A 21,227-nucleotide genomic window follows, 5' to 3' on the forward strand; every position below is an offset into this window, starting at 1 on the left:
AAGTTGCCATAACGGTCTGCGTCAGATGGAGAAGAAAAGTGAACGACTCCCATCAGAGAAGACGTCACTTGTGAGTCACTGGATCTATAGAGGATCTGTCCCCTTTCCTGACATGTCTGTTGTAGGAAATCCTTGTATTCTACATAAAGTCTTTGTGTACCCAGGACTAATAGACAAATGCGTGTTACCATTCCCATTGTCAAGAGGAAGTGTCCCTACACAGTGTGATACTGTCAGCGATGGTTGGAGACTGTCAGTATGTAGGGACACAGCCCTTTGACAAGGGGAATCGTAACAACCATTTGTCAATGCTCGCACAAAAAGGTGGTGTTCACTATAGACACGACAGAGCGGCGGTGGGGAAGGGGGGCCCAAGTTTGTAGAACAGCCCAGGGCCTATGGTCTACTTAATCCGCCACTGCACACGGGGCGTCTTTTACGCGGCTGTTTTTAGAAACAGCCGCGTAAAAAAACGCATCGTAAAATGAAGTGCATGTCACTTCTTGAGCCGTTTTTCATTGACAAACAGCTCCAAAAACAGCCATAAAAAACGAAGCGAAAAAACGCTAGTTTGATTAAAAAACGGCTGAAAATCAGGAGTTATTTCCCCTTGAAAACAGCTCCGTATTTTCAGCTGTATTTTCTTAACCGTGTGAATATACCCTTATGGTGAAGTTGAGCCCCCAAATTATTTGGGCCCTCGGGCAAAGACATATATATATATCAATAGAAAGCAGTCTGTAGCAAATTCCACTACAGTGACAGGTGCACAACAGATAATCCCGATCCAAGGACCATATAGTATATCAAGAAGAAATGCAGCAGCACTCTACGGTAAGAAAAAATAAAGGGATTTATTCAATTAAATGCAGAGATGCAACGTTTCTGTCCAGCCTTAGGACCTTTCTCCAGCATGCAATATATATATATATATATATATATATATATATATATATATATATATATATATATAGTGAAAGCTCTAAAATGGTCATCTAGATGGGTGATCCTCTATATACATAGCATATAAGGGAAATCAAAATCTGTCACAGAAATATCTAGAAGAGTTGATCTTCTCTACAAGGCTTCCCTGTATCTCTATTGTAAAATTAGAAAATGATGAAACACAGAAACAACGTTTATATCAGAAAGTCAATAAGTTTTATTACTGAACATTTATAAGAAGATTTGGAACTTTCATGGGGTTAATATAAGCTAAAATTTACATAGGTTATTATATCCTCGTTACAATGGACATCAGTAATTGACCTCCATATTTGTGCACCTGCTATGCAGCAGCAGCAAGCTGTGCCCACGGTGGGCGTGTCTAGATGTAACCCGGAAGAGGTAGTCCTCACAACATCCGGGTCACGATGTGACGTTGTCGCCAGCTGTCAGCGAGATTACGGTATGTCACTGCAGTGTAAGAGCGGCACGGCGACTGTGTGTGTATATAAGGAGAAGCCATGGCGGGGCGGGAGTCCAGCCTCACGTTACACGGAGCTGGGTGGCACTGTGGGTAGAGGTTTATGCTGCTATTGACAAACGAATGTCTGGCTCATTAGTAGCGCAGATTACGCTATGGTAAACCGGTAATAAACATCCCCCATATTGGGATTACATATAAAATATTAGTACTAATAATGGCGATTGTATTTTCAGTACAGTTTTATAAATCACGTTGAGTACCTTCGTCCTTGTACAATTCACATTTCTGGTAAAGTGATGCACCCCCTTCAGTATGTTGCTCTATAGCAAGGCATGGCAGCATTAAAGTAAGCAGGTCCTAAAACGACGCCTCCCCTGAGAGTGTAAATTCATGGATCTCCTGGATTATTTATGTGTCTAATAGACCGCGCCTGAGAGCAGCACTTCCTGAACATCGGAATGTTATTACTTGGCTGTCATTATTCCTTTATATAGAGGGTGGCTGCGCCCAGGCTGCCAACTCTAGAGTTAGGGACTTAAAGGGGTTACGTGGGGAGTGAAAAGTATTAGCAGTGCACTCACTGCAGTATGTGGGTACACTCGCTAATATACATTCCGGGCCCCTGTCGCGCTAAGTATGAGATTTTAATCAATTTTTATTTTTTTTTAATCTGGCGGTGGACCAGAAGTCTAGTGGCTTAGTTATTCTTCACGACGAAACGTTCTTCGTTATGTCGCCGGCCCCGCTGTACTCTATGTATAATCCGTAGTACAGCGATAACATTGCGTACAGAGACGAGTCGTGTCGTCATGAAGAGAGACTGTGCCACTACACCTCCGGTCCCCCGGCAGCGCTGTATTAAAATCTCAATCTGTGTGACGGGGGACCGGAATGTATATCAGCGGGTGTACTCACATACTGCAGTAAGTACACTGCTAATACTTTTCGGTCACTGCATAACCCGTTTAAGGTGCCCATACACATGCACGGTAGGTTTGCTGAGTCTGCATGTGTTCTCAATGGGTATAGGTGAATAAGCCACTACCAGACACCTCTGTCAGCAGCCGATCTCCTGTGGGAACAAAGGATCGGGCATGTTAAAATCCAAGGGGCAGGACACCCCCTATACACATTAGATAGCTGACCTGTCCTGCAAAAATGAGCAACTTGAGCCATGGTTAATCTAAGGTGTATGGGTTTGTGGCCCCTTGTGTGTGTGGGGAGGGCGAACCTCTACTTATCATATTTTTATGATCTGTATAATGTAATGTGTAACCTACATAACAAATCTCAACACAACCCTTTTAACTGTTGATTTTCCTTTAGGCCATGTTCACACAGTGCATATCTGCTGGAGATTTTGAATGCATTTTTTAATGCCAAAACCAGAATTTGATCCAGGAGAGCAGACCTAATGGCTTCCTTTATATATTTCTTCTGTTTAGGATCCATTCCTGGATTTGACTTTAAAAATACTCACAAAATCTGTGAAAACAAGGCCTAAGTATTTTTGTCCTCCCGTAAATACTGGCGTAAATACGGGTCCTTGGTCACACGTATTCGACCCGTACAGGTTGATCTATATTGTGATCCTTAGTCACTGTCCAGGGTGCTGAAACAGTTACTGCCGATCGTTTAACTCTTTCAGCACCCTGGACAGTGACTATCCCCTGACGTCGCCTAGCAACGCTCCCGTAATTACGGGTGCACACACATAGACACCCGTAATTACGGGAGCCCCATAGACTTCTATGGGCCTGCCCGTGCCGTAATTATGGCCTGAAATAGGACATGTTCTATATTTTTTAACCTTCCCGTAAGCATAACCCGTGAAGCAGTTGTCCATAGCAAAGACTTCTTTAATTTTAGATCGTCCTGATAATGGCAGTAATCTGTTCCAAAGATATGCCATCCTCATTGTGTGAGACTATTCTCATTCATTAATCCCATTTTATCAAAGGGTTTATACAAGAGCAAGGCTGAGCGATTAATTGAATGAATTGACCCTCAAGGACTCTCACGATTCTGTTTTTTAACAGAATAGTAGAATCGATTTATTTTTTTACATTTTTATTTTTTGTGGCGACGTCACGCCGAGCTGCAGGAGGAAGCCGTAGATCGCATCACAACCCCCTCTTATAGATCGTGCCGCTGCAGGTAGCACACCCCCCACTTTTCCAATTATTAAGAAGTTATTTATATAAAGAAAATGTATTCAATTATCTCTTGGTATTAGGCCTCATGCACACTTCAGTTTTTTCCTTCAGGGTGCTATCCGTTTTTGCCACTGATAGCACCCTGAACCCATTCATTTCAATGGCCCCATGCACACTTCAGTTATTTAAACGGATCTGTTGTTCCGTTCCGTGCAACGTAGAGCATGTCCTACTTTGCTCAGTGATTCAGTGACCGTGTGGCCCATAGAAGTCAATGGGTCAGTGAAAAAAACGGATGGCACACGGAAGGCTTCCGTGTGCCGTCCGTTTTTGACGGATCCGTTGCCATAGCAACGGCTGGGTGAGCAAAAGTTCACAGACTATAATAAACATTCATTCCTGAAGATAGGCTCATATTTTCACTCCAAAAAACCAAAGTAAGCCAAGCAGAGTAATCTCAAACTGTTCTCTATGGTCTGAAAGCTGCAGAAAACAGCACCAAAAACTTCTTGTAAACTTTCTATGGGTGTTTCCTGGGACATGTGACAGGTTGAAATGAAGTTCACATCCGTTTTTAAAACGGAAGCCAAACGGAAGCAAAACGTCCATGTAAAACGGAAACTCGGAACGGAAACAGAGTGCACACGGAAACAAAAACGGACACACGGATCCGTCAAAAACGGCAGAGAAAACGGTGATGGAAGTGTGCATGAGGCCACAGAAAAAACAAAATCAAGGGTCAAATCAAAAATCGCCCAAAGTGGTGAAAAAAAAATCGAGTTTCTCTTTTTTGGCAAAATCACCCAGCCCTATACGAGAGTAGAAAAACATGGCTGCTTTCTTCAAGAAACCGCGCCACTCCTGCCCATTTGCTGCATCTGGTATTACAGCTTAGTCTCATTTAGTAGTTTTTCTAATTACACCGCGGTTTCAAAATCTGTGTTTAGTCTAAGAAAACAGTCAACTTGTAACTAGAGCCCAGATTATCCAAGGAAAATAAAAAGCTTGGAAATCTTTTTTTAGAGCTGAATTTGGTAAGGCCCCATGCACACGACCTTAAAAATTGTCCATAATTGCGGACTGCAATTACGGGCCAATTCACTTCTATTGTCCACGGACACCTTCCCGTTTATTTACGGGAAGGTGACCTGGCCGTAGAAGTGTACCGCAAAAGATATGACATGTCCTATCTTTTGCTTTTTACGGTCCGTGCTCCCATACTTTGTATGGGAGAACGGACCGAAAATGCAGTCGGCGGCCACCGTGCCCATAATCACGGCCCATGATTACGGGTATGGCCATGTGCATCGGGCCTAAATGCTTGTCTGGTATCCGATACGAGTCCTATAATGGCCATAAATAGTGTTATTCCTCATGTACACACATATGACCGCTTATTAAAGAATTGTGTTGTCCATGGAATAGCGTCAGATCACCGCCTCTGCTAAATACACTCTTATTTTTGTCTCCTTTTATAGCCATTTCTTGCCGATTAATATGAATAATTGTTTTCACTCTCTCAGCTGTGCTTTTTAGTGATATTCTCTTCAATTGACAAAAGAATATATGCAGCGCCCATCAGGATGGACTCTGAGACCGTGGTAGACCCTCAACATGATGAAGAGAAGAAATTGCCGGCTGCTGTTCGCGCTAGGATAGAGCGAAATAGACAAAGGGCATTGATGTTAAGACAAGCCCGACTAGCCAGCCGACCGTACCCTACTGGTGAAGGTGAAAATAATGTGAATACTCCTTTCAACTTCTATCTTTTGTTTATTATTCTAGTAAAGGTGTGACGCACTAATGTTTTTTCCTGGTGCTTCACTGACATTGCATGAGATTTTGTGCGATTTATCTCCCCTTACTCCTGGCGTCCTCTCGATTCCGCTATAGCCCATGCTTCGCTTGACGCCTAATATACTAATTTTGAGTAAAGGTACAAAGAGGTGAAGACCTCATCTCTCCGTGATAGGCGTTGCCGTCTGCATCACTGTGACACTGACCAATCAGAGCGGGTCTCCTGCCTCACTGTGAGGCTGTCCTTTCGGATTGGACAGTGTCACAATGATGAAGGGGATAAAGGCTACTGAGTAGTGATGTGGTCTCCTCCTACTTGTACCTTTACTCAAAATTAGGCGTAAAGCATATTAACGGGAGGGCCGATCGAGCAAACGCTCGTTCATCGTCTGATCGTTGCCCTGTTTACCCAGGGCAATTATCGGGAACGAGCGTTCTGTGATTGGCCGGTGTAAAAGGACCCCTACTCTCTTCTATCTACTGTCTTACTCTCAATCATCCACTGCCTTTAGAGAGGGAGGGAGTGGAGAGATAGAAGGTAAGTAATACATGACTGCAGGATCACACTGCACACCGTTTTGTATGTAGGTAAACATTGTTGCAGCCGAAGCACACCCTTTATGGCAATGCTATTTCCTATTGGCAGTGGTCTCTTTCAGCAGGATAATGCGTCTGTAATTCAGAGTCCTGCTTCAGACCGGGAAATAGATGAGTGCTTGTGCTGCGACATAGGGGTCCAGTGAGTAACCCAGATTATTTTCTTATCTATTACCATGAGGGGGGCCTCTAGTGTTTTGGGGATTTTTTTTTCTTATGGCCGTCGTATAACCCCTTTCATTATCATAAATTTTACGCGTTTGGTATGTTGATTTCGTTATTCATATATTGTTTATGTTCATTGATGTTGTATGTGTTATTTGTGTGTCAGCAGCAGATTATCCTTTGGCGTACAAACTTCTGGGAGTGTGTAGATTTGTCTCGGTTGATGGTAAATTATTCACGGAATGAATGTAGACTGTGGAAAGTGCTGTCTCTCTTTGTAAAACTATGAATTACTAAGTCACCTCGAACATTACATCTTTCTCTAGGTAGTTCTGTGCTGAAGGCTTTTCCAAAGATTGTAGATTCAGGTGGAGGATTCTTTATAGAGGAGGAAGAAGCCGAAGAGAAAACAGTGGATAATGTTGTACATCAGCCTGGTAAATGAATAAAATGTTTCATGTTGTTGAATTATAGAAAGAACTTGCATGTGATCCTAATTATTATTCATATTGGAAAAAAAAACTTAGGCTCAGTTCACACGTTTTTGTTTTTTTTTTACACTGATTTTGACGTGGAAACCGCGTCGGAATCAGCACCAAAAATTGTCTGAAACCGCCTCCCATTGAGGGGCAGGTTCTTTCTTTGAAAACCGCGGCAAGAAATTGCATACCTGCGTGAGTTTTGAGACAGATTTTTATGACTGCAAAAAAAAACTGTGTGAACAGGGCCTTATAAGGCTTCGTTCACATCTGCGTCAGGTCTGACAGAACCCCTTCAGTCAGAGGAACCCGTGAACGGAAACCATAGCTTTTCATTACCATTGATTTCAATGGTAACACTTCCGTTGCTAATGGTCTCTGCTCCGTAAGGTTTTTGTTTTTTTGGACTGAATCAATACTGTAGTCAATACTGTACGCTATTGATTCCACTGGAAAAACTGAAAGCTTACAGAACGAAGACGAACGGAATCCATTAGCAACGGAAGCATTACCATTGAAATCAATGCTAATGCAAACGGAAAGCTATGGTTTCCATTCATGGGTTCCCCTGACGGAAAGGTCTGACTGAACCCATGAACAGAACCCCGACACAGATGTGAAAGAAGCCTAAATGGTGTATTGTGGTTTCAGAATATAATAAAAAAAAAAAAACTGTATAAAAGTTATACAATTTAAGAATAAAAAGTTATACAATTTTCCAATATTCTTTCTGTAATAATTCCTCACCGCTTTCAAGATCTTTGCTTACACTCATTCAATAAGAACCTTCATTGTTTACTTCCAGGGGAAACCCCTTTATGACCGGCCTACTTTGGCTCTTCAGGACGAAGCATCTTTTCGGTTTTTTTAGCATCGCATTCCGAGAGCCGTAACTTTTTTAGCTTTCCATCGATGTACCTATATGAGAGCTATTTATAATTTTTTTTAGCTTTCTTGGGGGAGATAGGAGAAAAAAGCAATTCTGCCATTGTTCTGGTTTCCGCAGCATAATACGGTAGCAAATGAGTGGATGAGATTTAAAGAAATCTCATCCACACACTGTGTACGTGATATGCGGAGATTAGATTCCGCACACGTATTGACCTGCGGTGCGTTTTTTGTGTTTGTTTGTTGTTGTTTTTTTAACCCCTTCCTGCCATTTCACGTACAGTTACGTGATGGGAGATGGCCTTTTCCCGCATCTCCACGTAACTGTACGTGAAACAGATGGAGCTGGCTCAGGAGGTGAGCCAGCGACATCACCGCCGGGTGACAGCTGTATGTTACAGCTGGCACCCTGAGGTATCGGCCAGGACCGAAGCTAGCCTCCGATCCGACCGATTAACCCCTCACATGCTGCGTTCAATAGAGATCGCAACATGTGAGGAGTTTATAGCCACCGGCACCCCAGCAACGTGATCGCTGGGTTGCCGGTGGCTAATACTTACCACCCAATCCGCCAGTAACGGAATCCTCCTTTGCCCCGTCGTCGGCGGGGCCCAGGAGGCTTCCGGTACCATCGACAAGCTGAGCCGGCGTCATCAGCAGTGGGTGTCCGCTGTATGTTACAGCGGACACCCTGATCTATCGGCAGGAACCGGAACTAGCTCCGATTCCTGCCATTAACCCCTTCAATGCAGCGATTCAATGCAATCGCTGCATCAAAGTGGTTTGTATGCAATCGGTAGCCCTGCCATATGATGGCAAGGCTGGCGACTGTTACTATGGCAACAGGATGCCTAACAATGGCTTCCTATCTGCCATTACGTTAGCCGATTAGGCCCCGCTCGGAGGCGGAGCCTGATCGGCTTGCTGTCAGTGAACAACTGACAGTTCTAATACATTGCACTACATAGATAGTGCAATGTATTAGAACATCAAACAAACAGTTGGACCTTCAAGTCCCCTAGTGGGACTAAAGAAAAGTGTAAATAAAAGTTGTAAAAAATACAATAAAAGTTTCCAATAATAACACAAAACACAATCGTCCTTTTTCCCTTATCAAGTCATTTATTATTGAAAAAAATAATAAAGCCATAAATATTTGGTATCGCTGCGACCGTAACGACCTGAACTATAAAATTATTATGTTATTTATTCCGCACAGTGAACGCCGTAAAAAAAATAACTAAAAAATACTTGCTATTTTTTGGTCACTTTGGCTTCCAAAAATTGAAATAAAAAGTGATCAAAAAGTCGCATGTACCTAAAAATGGTACCTATAAAAACTATAACTCGTCTCGCTAAAAACAAGCCCTCATACAGCTCCGTTGACAAAAAATTTGAAACCTTTATGGCTCTCACAACTTGGCGACAGAAAAAATCCATTCTCTTTCCAAAAGTAATTTTATTGTGCAAAAAGTTGTAAAACATAAAAAAGTGCTATAAATTAGGTATCGCCGGAATCGTACTGACCCGCAGAATAAAGTTAACATGTAATTTATAATGCGTGGTGAACTCTGTATAAAAAGAACTAAAAAAATATGTCAGAATTTCTGTTTTTTGGTCACCTTACCTCCCAAAAAAAAAAGGATAACAAGTGATCAAAAAGTCGCATGTACCCCAAAATGGTACCAATAAAAACTACAGCTCGTCCCACAAAAAAAAACAGCCCTCATACCGCTACGTCTATGAAAAAATAAAATTAGTCAAGGCACCAATAAGTCAGGAAATAAAAATATGCAGTTGTGCAGGCCCGAGGGGAACGTTTCTTCTGTTTCAAATGGCGAATTATCAAGGCCCCTAAAATTAGGGAACCAGGAAGGGGAGGGCCCAAACATATCTGCTGGAAGTGAGGGCGCCCGTATAATACCAGGACAACACTTTCCCAGCAAAATTCCCCAAACTGCAAAGGTGCGGAGTGTGGACCAAAAGGGGGATAAGAAAGGACGCCATATATCCGTGCGACACTGGCCTGTGCAGAAAGGATTGTGTCACAGAGTAACAAATATCTATGAATTATTTTATTGTTTTTTTTTACCCCACTATACCACCTGACTATGCCCCTTATATACTCCGCCCGCCTTACATGTACCCCCACATTATAAACTGAAACACCAGTAAGGGTATGTGCACACACACTAATTACGTCCGTAATTGACGGACGTATTTCGGCCGCAAGTCCCGGACCGAACACAGTGCAGGGAGCCGGGCTCCTAGCATCATACTTATGTACGATGCTAGAAGTCCCTGCCTCGCTGCAGGACAACTGTCCCGTACTGTAAACATGATTATACTACGGGACAGTTGTCCTGCAGCAAGGCAGGGACTCCTAGCGTCGTACATAAGTATGATGCTAGGAGCCCGGCTCCTTGCGCTGTGTTCGGTCCGGGACTTGCGGCCGAAATACGTCCGTCAATTACGGACGTAATTAGTGTGTGTGCACATACCCATAGACTCAAAACAAAACTACTACAAGCAAAATCCACGATCCAAAAGCCAAATGGCGCTACCTCCATTCTGAACCCTACAGTGTGCCCAAACAGCAGTTTACTTCCACATATATGGCATCGGCATACCCGGGAGAACCCTTTTAACAATTTTTGGGGTGTGTGTCTCCAGTGGCACAAGCTGGGCGTCACATATTGGCATATCTATTGAAAAAACATTTTCACTCTGCAGAAATTGGTGTGCTCTCGATGTTGCAATCACCTGTGGGGTTAATATGCTCACTACACCCCTAGCTGAATACCTTGAGGGGTGTCGTTTCCAAAATGGGGTCACTTCTGGGGGTTTCCACTGACGTTGCATCCCATGTGTGTGCTGCAGCCAATCACAGGCTGTAGTGGGAGTCACATGGGATGAAACGTCATCCCAGGAGGCCGGCCTGGATCACGGCAGAGGGCCGGCCTAGTGGAATGACGTTTCATTCCATGTGACCGCCGCTGCAGCCAATCACAGGCTGCAGCGTTCTCCTAGGATGAGACGTCATCCCAGGAGGCTGGCCTACCAGCAGGCCAGGTAATGCTGAATTTTTCCGCAGCGGAACATTCTGGTTGAAAAACTCCACCACAATTTGGTGCGGTTTTTCGCCCGGCATTCCCTGTGGACACAGGGGCGATTACGTTGTGTACGTTTTACGCAGCGTATCCAGCCCGTGTGAACTCACCCTAAAAATGTTTGACATCTAGAGTTCTATCCTTCCTGCAATCAGGCCTTAAACAGAGGCTTATCTTCTCTGAGGGATCAGGTCTCTGCTCTGTCCATTCATTTTCAGAAAACTTTGGCTTTTCGTTCTCAGGTGAAGAACATTTTGCAAGGGGTGGCTCATGCAGTCCCTCCTTTTAGACATTCCATTGAGCCTTGGGATCTTAATTTGGTCCTTGGGAGCTCTTCATGTGGATCCTCTCAAACTTTTGAGAGACATTTAGTTGCGTTGCCTTTGAGTGTAGCTTTTCTGGTGGCTGTTACCTCCATGAGGCAGGTTTTCGGTGCGTCTTTCCTTGTCCTGAACGTCCCACTTGTTGGTCATTTGTATGGATGAGGTAGTGTTCCGGTCTGTTCCGTTCTTTATACCGAACGTAGACTCTGCCTTTCATATCAATAATGAGATGGTTCTCCCTTCTTTTTGTCCCTCCCCTTCTTATCCGAGGGAGCGGGCTGCCCTGTCTTGATTTCGTAAGAGCAGTCTTTGATAAGAGATGACTGTCGTTTCAGCGCTCCGATTTCTTTTTTGTCATTCCTGAAACGCCATGCAAGTGTTTGGCAGCATCCAAGGCCACCATTGCGTGTTATAAACCTGTTGGTCCAAGGGTAAAGTTCCTCCCTTTTGGGATACTGGCCATTCTACAAGGGCTGTTTGTGCCTCCTAGGCGGTCAGGCATCAAGCTGCTGCCTGGGCTTCTGTGCATACCTTCACTAAACTTTACCTAATTCATTATTTACTGTGTGTTAGGTGGATCACATGGTTATTTTTTTCTTCCCATCCTATGGGACTGCATTAGGACGTCCCATGGTGCTGCGTTACCCAATGATATTAACAAGAAAACAAGTTTGGTTTTTTTACGCACTGTAAAATCTATTTCTTGTTGAATTCATTAAATCAAATTGGGAAGTGTATGGCCTGCCAGAGGGCAGCCAAAACTCTTTTCTGTCTATTGACGCCTCAGTCTATACCCATAGTGCTGTGTCCCCAATGACATCAACGAGAAATAGATTTTACGGGTGAGTACAAAAAACTTGTTTTTACCTGTAAAACGGCACACTACTGCTACATGTAAACCCAGCCTAATGTCTCTGATACTAAGGGAGCCCTCGCTGGTAATGAAACACCGGTACAATCTTTCAGTCTTCAGTAAATTGAGTTGCGTGGGAATAGTCAAGGATAAAAAAAACAAAAAACAGAGGAAGTAACTTTTTAAACTGTCATAATCTAAATCATTGATTCATGTCCCATATGTCATTTATGAGGAGCTTCCACTTTCCGTAGCTGAAAGTGGAAATGTGGTAAGAAGAAATATGAAGTATTTTAGACTAAACCTCATCTGTTTCTGCAGGTCCAGTACTAGAATTTGATTATCTAATATGTGAGGAGTGTGGCAAGGATTTTATGGACTCATACTTAAGCAATCACTTTGATTTAGCGGTCTGTGATGGATGCAGGTAAACGAACGTTTGCTATTTTCTTTACATACTTTTTAGCTTGTACTCTAAAGTGAATAAAATAAATACAAAATACAATAAAAAGTGTTTTTCTGATGTAAGCGATCCCTTGTGATGTATGAGCCATTACTAAATATACAAGACAAACATGTTATTTGTATACTATTCTTTTAAGACCGCTTTCGTCCGTGCATGTCTTGTACTACTAAATACCTGCTCGAGTTGACTCCCCAGATGATGAGTTATACCAATTTCCAAACACATTGCAGACAATACAGCATGGCTTGTGCATGGACCATAGTGGAAGCCTTGTCCACCAATGTGCCAACCAGCTAAGTCACTGCTTTTACTTACAAACCTGCCCTACAAAATTGACGACTGGAATCAGATTTTTCAATGCTTACTGAGGCCTACAATAAAAAAAGGACAGAAAAGTACCGCAAAGAGTGTTTTTTCCCGTAAATTAGCTTGTCCCGCTCCTTATTTACAGGTTATGAGAGCTCTACATATTATTCGTCTTTAATTGTCCTTTCTATCTCTCAGAGACACAGAAGAAAAACACAAACTCATAACAAGGACCGAAGCCAAGAAAGAGTATTTACTGAAAGACTGCGATATTGATCAACGGGATCCTGTGCTGAAGTATATCTTAAAGAAAAACCCTCACAATTCTCATTGGGGCGACATGAAACTTTACTTAAAATTGCAGGTACATAGAAATGCTGAGTACTTTACAGTGGAGTCCTGCACAGCTCTTACTCAAGTCCTGTACCCGGAAAGTTTAATATACGTTCATTCACACGGCTGAGCTGGCCACACTCTTTTAAAAAAAAAAAAAAAGACAATTCGCGTTGAATAGAGAACCGCTCTGTACTACCAAATGGTAATTTTCCATTCGTATTGATCAGTTCATTTATGCTCTAAGAACTTAGCTGGTGGAGAGAGAATTGCAAATCTTTTTTAGATGAATCAATTCTTCAGTTATCAAACTGTTCACTCATCTTGGTATCATTTGGACCTTGGAATCCAGTTTGCCTTGTCTGTTATACACTAAAATAATTACAAGCTAAAATGCAATTATTTTTGTGCTGTATATTTTCCTTTTATTACAGATTGTGAAGCGTTCTTTAGAAGTCTGGGGTACCGAAGACGCTCTCGAAGAAGCAAAAGAAAATCGGCAAGATAACAGAGACAAAGTTAAACAAAAAAAATTTGACAAGAAAGTAAAAGGTAACGCATAAAAATATGCCTAGTTTTATCCAAAGATCAGAAAAAGATCACATGAGCAGAATTGCTATGTCTTACATCCATAATATAGGGTTAGTAAAGTGATAAAACTTTATTATGGGTGTAAGGATATGACTAGCAATTTTGCACCCAGCAGCTATTGTGATGCTGGGATCTTCTTTTTCTGACCTTTTGTATTTATTAGGACTAGCAGCCTAGGTGGTCACGTGCACATTGAGGCTGTACCTCAGTGCGGGCCCTCTATTACTTTTCTTACTGCCTAATTTTATCATGGTATTACATTACAATTATTATAGGACTTAGGATCCTTTAACACCGGCCAATATAGGCCATAAAAACGAGCACCGATCAACGAGTCGTCTGCTCCTTTTACAAGGAGCTATGATCATAATGTATGTGGACGATAGATCTTTACTGCGATCGCTCGTCCACATGCATTTGTACCATGTCAGCAGCACATCTCCCTGTTTACACAAGGCGATGTGCTGCATAAATGATACGATCAGCCAATGAACGAGCGTTCATGTGATCATTGGCCCGTGTAAAAGACCCTTTACTTTGCTAGAGAAACAGATTGAAGAATTTGTGTAATAACTTTAATCAATATTTTTTTTCTCATCCGTGTCATTGGGGGGCACAGAGATGACCTTGGATATACAATTCTTCAAAAACACGTCAAAATGGATTCGGTGCAAAAACCTCATTTTAATCATGATGTGAGAACCCAGCATTAGCGCTTACATGCAGTTTTTTTAGTCCTTTATTGAGCGTTACTTGCATCAAACAGACAGCTGTCAAGGGTTGCTGTATAAGTCGGTCGGTCTGTACTCTTCTGCAAGGGAAGGCTCATGTTCTGCCGCCCTTTTTTTCAGCCAATGGCCTTCATTGGAACTTAACCTGGTCCTGGATGCACTGTGGTCTACTCCCTTTGGGCGTCTAGACAGCATCTCTTTTCGCATTCTTTCTTAGAAGGTGGCCGTCACCACTATTAGATGCGTCTCTGAATTATCTTGTAAATCTCCCTTTATGTTAATGCACCAATTCAAGGTCGTGCGCCATCTGGGCCACCCTTTGTTTCTCCACTTGTTTATGTAATGACAGGGTAGGGAGACAGACAGGTGAGCCCTAATCTACCCGCCACTCAGTCCCTGCCTACTTGCAACGACCCGTCCTAAGCGACGGGGTACAACTGGGCGACGGTCCCTACGCTCAGTAAGTGCAAGACAGACAAGGGTACACAGAAGCTAGGGAAACGGGGCAGCTGCCCACGGAGACACCGTGAGCAACAAGAGTAGTGAACGAGCCGAGTCAAACCAGGAGAGAACGAGGTACAAAATGCTGAGCAGGAGAGTGGTCAGAAAGCCAAGGTCAATAACAAGCAGAGGATGAGTAGTACAAGCAGCAGCAGCAAGCCAGGAAACAAGCAGAGCAGAATCACAGGCAAAGGAGGAACAGGAAAGGCAGGTATAAATAGACAGTGGGCGGGAACTAGCTCCGTCTGGCCAGGCTGTGATAGGCTCTCCCACTCCCAAGCCTGCCATCCTGAGTGGTGGAAGATGGAGTCAGTCTCACAGACATAGGAGCAGGTGCAGACTGATTGCCCACGGGCGTTGACACAGAAGCTGTGTCTGGCAAATCCTTTACAGTTTATGTACAAAACTGGTTTAGCTCAGAGTCTACAGTAGGGGTTATAGCTAGTAGGAGGCGCTAACACTTTTTTTTTTTTTTTTCTTCTAACTGTGCACCGTCCTTCACCAAGTGGCAGTAGCTATACCCAAGGTCATTTCTGTGTCCGCAATGAACAGTTAACCTCTTCACACACTGCACCGCAACTGTATGTCCTGCAGAGGGCTTGCTTCCCGCATCAGGACGTACAGTTGCGGAGTAGTTCCTGGTGCACACTGTCTTAACGGACAGTGTACGGGAACCGGGAGGTCAGCTGTCCCCGACAGCTGACACTCCAGCCTTGCCGGTCAGCGGACCATCGCCGCTGATTTCGGCAATTAACCCCATAAATGCGGCGGCAGATTGCGTTTGCCGCATTTAAGGGGCTTTAAGCACATCGGCAGCCCCACGTGGCAATCAGAGGCCAGACAATGACCTCCGGGTTGCATGTACGGAAGCCTCGGAGGAGCAGCCTCCGGCCGCACCTCCGAGACTTCCTGTCAGTGTAAGGGTATGTGCACACACACTAATTACGTCCGTAATTGACGGACGTATTTCGGCCGCAAGTCCCGGACCGAACACAGTGCAGGGAGCCGGGCTCCTAGCATCATAGTTATGTACGATGCTAGGAGTCCCTGCCTCGCTGCAGGACAACTGTCCCGTACTGTAATCATGTTTTCAGTACGTGACAGTGGTCCTGCAGCGAAGCAGGGACTCCTAGCATCGTACATAAGTATGATGCTAGAACCCCGGCTCCCTGCACTGTGTTCGGTCCGGGACTTGCGGCCGAAATACGTCCGTCAATTATGGACGTAATTGGTGTGTGTGCACATACCCTAACTGTCACGTCACAATGACAGAATACATTACACTACGTAGGTAGTGTAATGTATTCCAGCAGCGATCAGAGCTGCAAGTCTAAGTGTCCTCTAGTGGGACAAGTGGAAAAAGTAATAAAAGTTATAAGTTACATAAAGAAACACTGTTTTTTTTTCTTCCTATAATAAGTCATTATAGGAAAAAAATTAACACGTTAAAAAAAGTACACATATCTGGTATCACCGCGTTCGTAACGACCCCAACTATAAAACTATAATGTTATTTTTCCCGCACGATGAACACTCCAAAAAAAATCAATAAAAAACTACACCAGAATCGCTATTTTTTGGTCACCACCCCTCCCAAAATAGAGAATAAAAAAAACTGCAACCTGTCCCGCAAAAAACAAGCCCTTACACAGCTTTTTTGACTGAAAAATAAAAAAGTTACGGCTCTCAGAATATGGTGACACAAAAAATTTATTATTTTATAAAAAAGTGATTTTATTGCGCAAACGCTGCAAAACGTAAAAAAAACTATATACATATGGTATCGCCGTAATCGTACCGACCTGCAGAATAAAGTAAAATGGTTATTTATAGCGCACGGTGAACTCTGCAAAAAATAAACTAAAAAAACATTGTCAGAATTGCTTGTTTTTGGTCACCCGGCTTGCAAAAAAATTGAATAAAAAGTAATCAAAAAATCGCATGTACCCCAAAATGGTACCAATGAAAACTACAGATTGCCCCGCTACAAATAAGCCCTCATGCAGCTCCGGTGGTTAAAAAATAAAGAAGTTCTGGCTTTCAGAATATGGCGATGCAAAATGTGCAGTGTTCCAAAATCGGATAAGATTGGGCGCCATTTATCAGTGCAACACCGGCCACATATCTATGAATTATTATTTATTTACCTCATTATTATACCCTCTTATTATGCCCTGATGTACCCCGCACAGATTACATATGCCCCCACATTATAAACTGAAATACCAGCAAAACCCCAAATAGAACTATTACAAAGCAAAATCTGTGCTCCAAAAGCAAAATGGTGCTCCCTCCCTTCTGAGCCCTGCAGCGTACCCAAACAGCAGTTTACGTCCACAGATATGACATCGCCATACCCGGGAGAACACGTTTAATGTTTTATGAGGTATTGGTCTTCAGTGGCATAAACTGGGCACGACATATTATGCACTAAAATGGCATATCAGTGGAAAATTGCAATATTCACACCATCCGCTGTGCATTAACCCCTTTGCGCACTATGACTAGCACGTCATGGTGCGGGGTTTGATGTATGGAGCCGGCTCACGTGCTGAGCCCGCGCCATGCGCTGCGGGTGTCGGCTGTGTATTACAACTGACACCCAGGACTAACGGACAGGAACAGCGATCGTGCGGTTACAGAAGCCTGTAAAAAATAACAATATACTGCAATACATTAGTATTGCATTATATTGTACCAGCAATCCAATGATCGCTGGTTCAAGTCCCCAAAGGGGACTAATAAAATGTGTAGAAGAATTAACGTTATTAGTAGCGAGAAAGAAAAAAGTTTAAAGTTAAAAAAAAAAAACCTTTTCCCATTTTTCTTCTAAAGTAATGTAAAAAAATAAAATTGGTATCACTACGTCCGTAAAAGGCCGAACTATTACAATATACCATTATTTAACTCGCACGGTGAACACCGTAAAAAACTTAAATAATTTAAACCGCCAAAATCACTGGTTTTTTTTGTCACTTTAGCTCTCAAAAAAAAATGAAATACAGCTTTTTGATCACTTTTTATGTACGAAAAAATGGTACCAGTAAAAACTACAGCTCGTCCCGCAAAAAATAAGACCTCCCACCGCTCAATCAACCGAAAAATAAAAAAGTTACGGCTCTCAGAATAAGGTGAAACAAAAAATTTTTATTTTAACAATTAGATTTTTCTTTGTAAAAGTAGTATAATATAAAAAAAACTATATAAATTTGGTATCACCGTAATTGTATTGAGCCGCAGAATAAAGTAAAGTTTTCATTTTTACTGCACGGCGAAAGCTGTAAAAACGAAAATCCCAAAAAGTGGAATCAGATTTTCTTCCTATATCAGCCCGCAAATAATTTTTTTTCAGTTTCCCAGTACATTTTATGGCACTTTAAATGGTGTCAATAGAAACTCCCGCAAGAAATAAGCCCTCACACCGCTCTGACGGAAAAATAAAAAAGTTATGGCTCTAAGAACGTGGGGAGTGAAAAACGAGAAGAAAGCAAAAAATTGATCAGTCCTGAAAGGGTTAATTCACAGCTAATGAAAAAAAATTATGACCCCATGTGGGGTATTTCCGTACTCGGGAGAAATTGCTTTACAAAAATTGTTTGTTTTTTTTTCCTCCTTTATCTCTTGTGAAAATGAGAAAATGCAACATTTTAGTGGAAAAAAATTGTGATATTCATTTTCACGCCCTAATTCTAATAAATTCTGCAAAAGACCCGTGGGGTCTAAATGCTCACTATACCCCTAGAAAAATTCCTTGAGGGGTGTTTCCAAAATGGGGTAACTTTGGGGGTTTCCACTGGTTTGCTACCTCCGGGGCGTTGCAAAGGCGTCATGGCACCGAAAAACAATTTAGCAAAATCCATGCTCCAAAATCCAAATGGCGCTCCTTCCCTTCTGAGCCCTGCTGTGGGTCCAATCAGCAGTTTATTACCACATATGGGGTATTACCGTAATCGGGAGACATTGCTTTACAAATGTTGGGGTGCATTTTCTTTGTTATTCCTTGTAAATATTACAAATTTCTATGTTTTTTCAGAAAAACAGTAGATTTTTATTTTTACAGACTAATTCCAATATATTTAGCGAAAAACCTGTGTGGTCAAAATGTGAACTATACCCCTAGATAAATTTCTTGAGGGGTGTAGTTTCCAAAATGGTCACTTTTGGGGGGGTTTCGACTGTTTAGGTACCACAAGACCTCTTCAAACCTGACATGGTGCCTAAAATATATTCCTAAAAAAAGGAGGCCCCAAAATCCACTAGGTGCCCCTTTGCTTCTGAGGTCTGTGTTTCAGTCCATTAGGACACTAGGGCCACATGTGGGATATTTCTAAAATCTGCAGAATCTGGGCAATAAATATTGAGTTGCGTTTCTCTGGTAAAACCTTCTGTGTTACTAGATTTTTATTTATTTTTATTACAAATTAACTTCGGCAAAATAAATGAAATTTGTACATTTTACCTCTACTTTGCCTTAATTCCTGTGAAACGCCTGAAGGGTTAAAATACTTCCTGAATGTGGTTTTGAATACCTTGAGGGGTGCAGTTTTCAAAATGGGGTGATTTATGGGGACTTTCTAATATATAAGGCCCTCAAAGCCACTTCAGAACTGAACTGGTCCCTGAAAAAATGGCCTTTTGAAATTTTCTTGAAAATATGAGAAATTGCTGCTAAAGTTCTAAGCTTTGTAACGTCCTAGAAAAATAAAAGGACGTGAAAAAAAAATGATGCAAACATAAAGTAGGCATATGGGGGATGTTAACTAGCAACTATTTTGTGTGGTATTACTATTTGTTTTACCAGCAAATACATTTAAATTCAGAAAAATACTTATTTTTGTTAACATTTGAAGTTTTTCACAAATATTGAATTTATCGACCACATTTTTTCACTATCATAAAATACAATATGTCACGAGAAAACATTCTCAGAATCGCTTGGATAGGTAAAAGCATTCTGGAGTTATTACCACATAAAGTGACACATGTCAGATTTGCAAAAATCATCTGTGTCCACAAGGCCAAAACAGGCTGTGTCCTAAAGGGGTTATCGTTGTCAGCAGCGCGTCTCCCTGTTTAAACGGGAGCTGTGCTGCCAACATGATAATGTATGGCGACGAGTAACGACCGCTCATCCCCATCCATAGCGACGTGTGACCGGAGTAACAACCGCTCATCCCCATCCATCATAGCGACGTGTGACCGGAGCAAACGAGCACCGATCAGTGTCTCCTTGATCGGCGTTTGCTGCACCGGCCGATTGACGGTCAGTGTAGAAGGCCCTTTAGAGAGTAGTGTTAAATGATAAACATTTGTTTTAGTGTACACTATACTGATCTCATGGACCATGGCTGTGGAGCTCCTGGTTGGAAGCCAAAGATATGCTCTGATTGGTTGCTAAAGGCAGCAGGGACAAGCAAAAAAAAGAAAAAGGCCCTAATGCATAAGAACTATGTTTACATGATTTCTGAATTGAGCACTTTCTTATAGTAGCTTGTACGGATGTAGGTAAACACTAATCCTACTCAGCTGTAAACCCCACAGCCATTACTGTTTGCATTAGAGCCTGTTCCATTTAATCCTGTATGAGCTTTTCAGACTGTGGAGACTCCATTGAATATCATGCATTGATGTAATTTTTCTATCCAACAGAGCTTCGTCGTGCTGTAAGGAGTAGTATATGGAGAAAAGATGTCAGTGGCCATCAACACGAGTATGGTCCAGAGGAGCATGTTGAAGAGGATATGTATAAAAAGGCATGCACGACTTGTGGTTATGAATTAAATTATGAAAAAATGTAACTTCATTGGCAAATTAACTTTTTATATTTGAAATAAAATACGGACTTGCATTTAGCATTGATGTAATCATTGTTTATTGGGCGGAGAAGTGTAAACTTTAATATTTCAGCAAGTATGGTTTTATATTAACCTCTTCTTGACATTTGCCATATGGATAAGTCATGGAAAGCTAGTGCTTCCCGCACCGCAGTCGGTGCCATCATCGTCGGATGTCAGCGGTATCTTACAGCTGACATCCGGCTGCAATGGTGCGGACCGAAATTAGCTTCAATCCCCGCCATTATTTGCAGCTCATCGGAACCCCAGCAATGAAAACCGGACGCCTAGTACAGAAAACTTCCAGCCCCCGCACGGCGGTGGGGCCTGAAAGGCTTCCGTAGACGACTGCTCAGGAGCTGAGCCGGCGTCATCAGCGGTGGATGTCAGCTGTATGTTACAGCTGACATCCACCTGTAACGGCAGGAACCGGAGCTAGCTCCGATCCCTGCCATTAACCCCTTCGATGCAGCGATCGCTGCATCTTAGAGGTTGCTAGCAGATCACCAGCCCTGCCATGAAATTAGGGCTGCCGTTGCTGCTATTGCAACAGGAGACCTAACAATGGCCTCCTGCTCTGCCATTACAGAAGCCGATTAGGTCCCGCCGGGAGGCGAAGCCTAATCGGCTTGCTATCAGTGAATGACTGACAGATCTAATACATTGCA

At 42.6% G+C, this 21,227-nt stretch overlaps 1 protein-coding gene across 3 annotated transcripts; it reads left to right on the top strand.

Annotated features, from left to right (window-relative positions):
• Window positions 1–1,339: 1,339 nt before the first annotated feature.
• Window positions 1,340–20,577, top strand: XPA (XPA, DNA damage recognition and repair factor). 3 transcript variants are annotated; one of them, XM_075825626.1, is made up of 7 exons: window positions 1,340–1,408; window positions 5,109–5,316; window positions 6,471–6,581; window positions 12,119–12,224; window positions 12,768–12,933; window positions 13,337–13,454; window positions 20,375–20,577. In XM_075825626.1, exons 2-7 carry the CDS (start codon window positions 5,169–5,171, stop codon window positions 20,521–20,523), a joined length of 798 nt encoding a protein of 265 aa, XP_075681741.1. In that variant the 5' UTR covers window positions 1,340–1,408; window positions 5,109–5,168; the 3' UTR covers window positions 20,524–20,577. The 3 variants fall into 3 exon arrangements, with proteins under 3 accessions (XP_075681741.1, XP_075681742.1, XP_075681743.1); XM_075825627.1 differs by lacking the exon at window positions 1,340–1,408 and adding an exon at window positions 1,441–1,515; XM_075825628.1 differs by lacking the exon at window positions 1,340–1,408 and adding an exon at window positions 1,531–1,592.
• The last annotated feature ends 650 nt before the right edge of the window (window positions 20,578–21,227 follow it).

This window comes from Rhinoderma darwinii, chromosome 1, assembly GCF_050947455.1.
Source record: "Rhinoderma darwinii isolate aRhiDar2 chromosome 1, aRhiDar2.hap1, whole genome shotgun sequence".
Taxonomy (NCBI): Eukaryota; Metazoa; Chordata; class Amphibia; order Anura; family Rhinodermatidae; genus Rhinoderma; species Rhinoderma darwinii.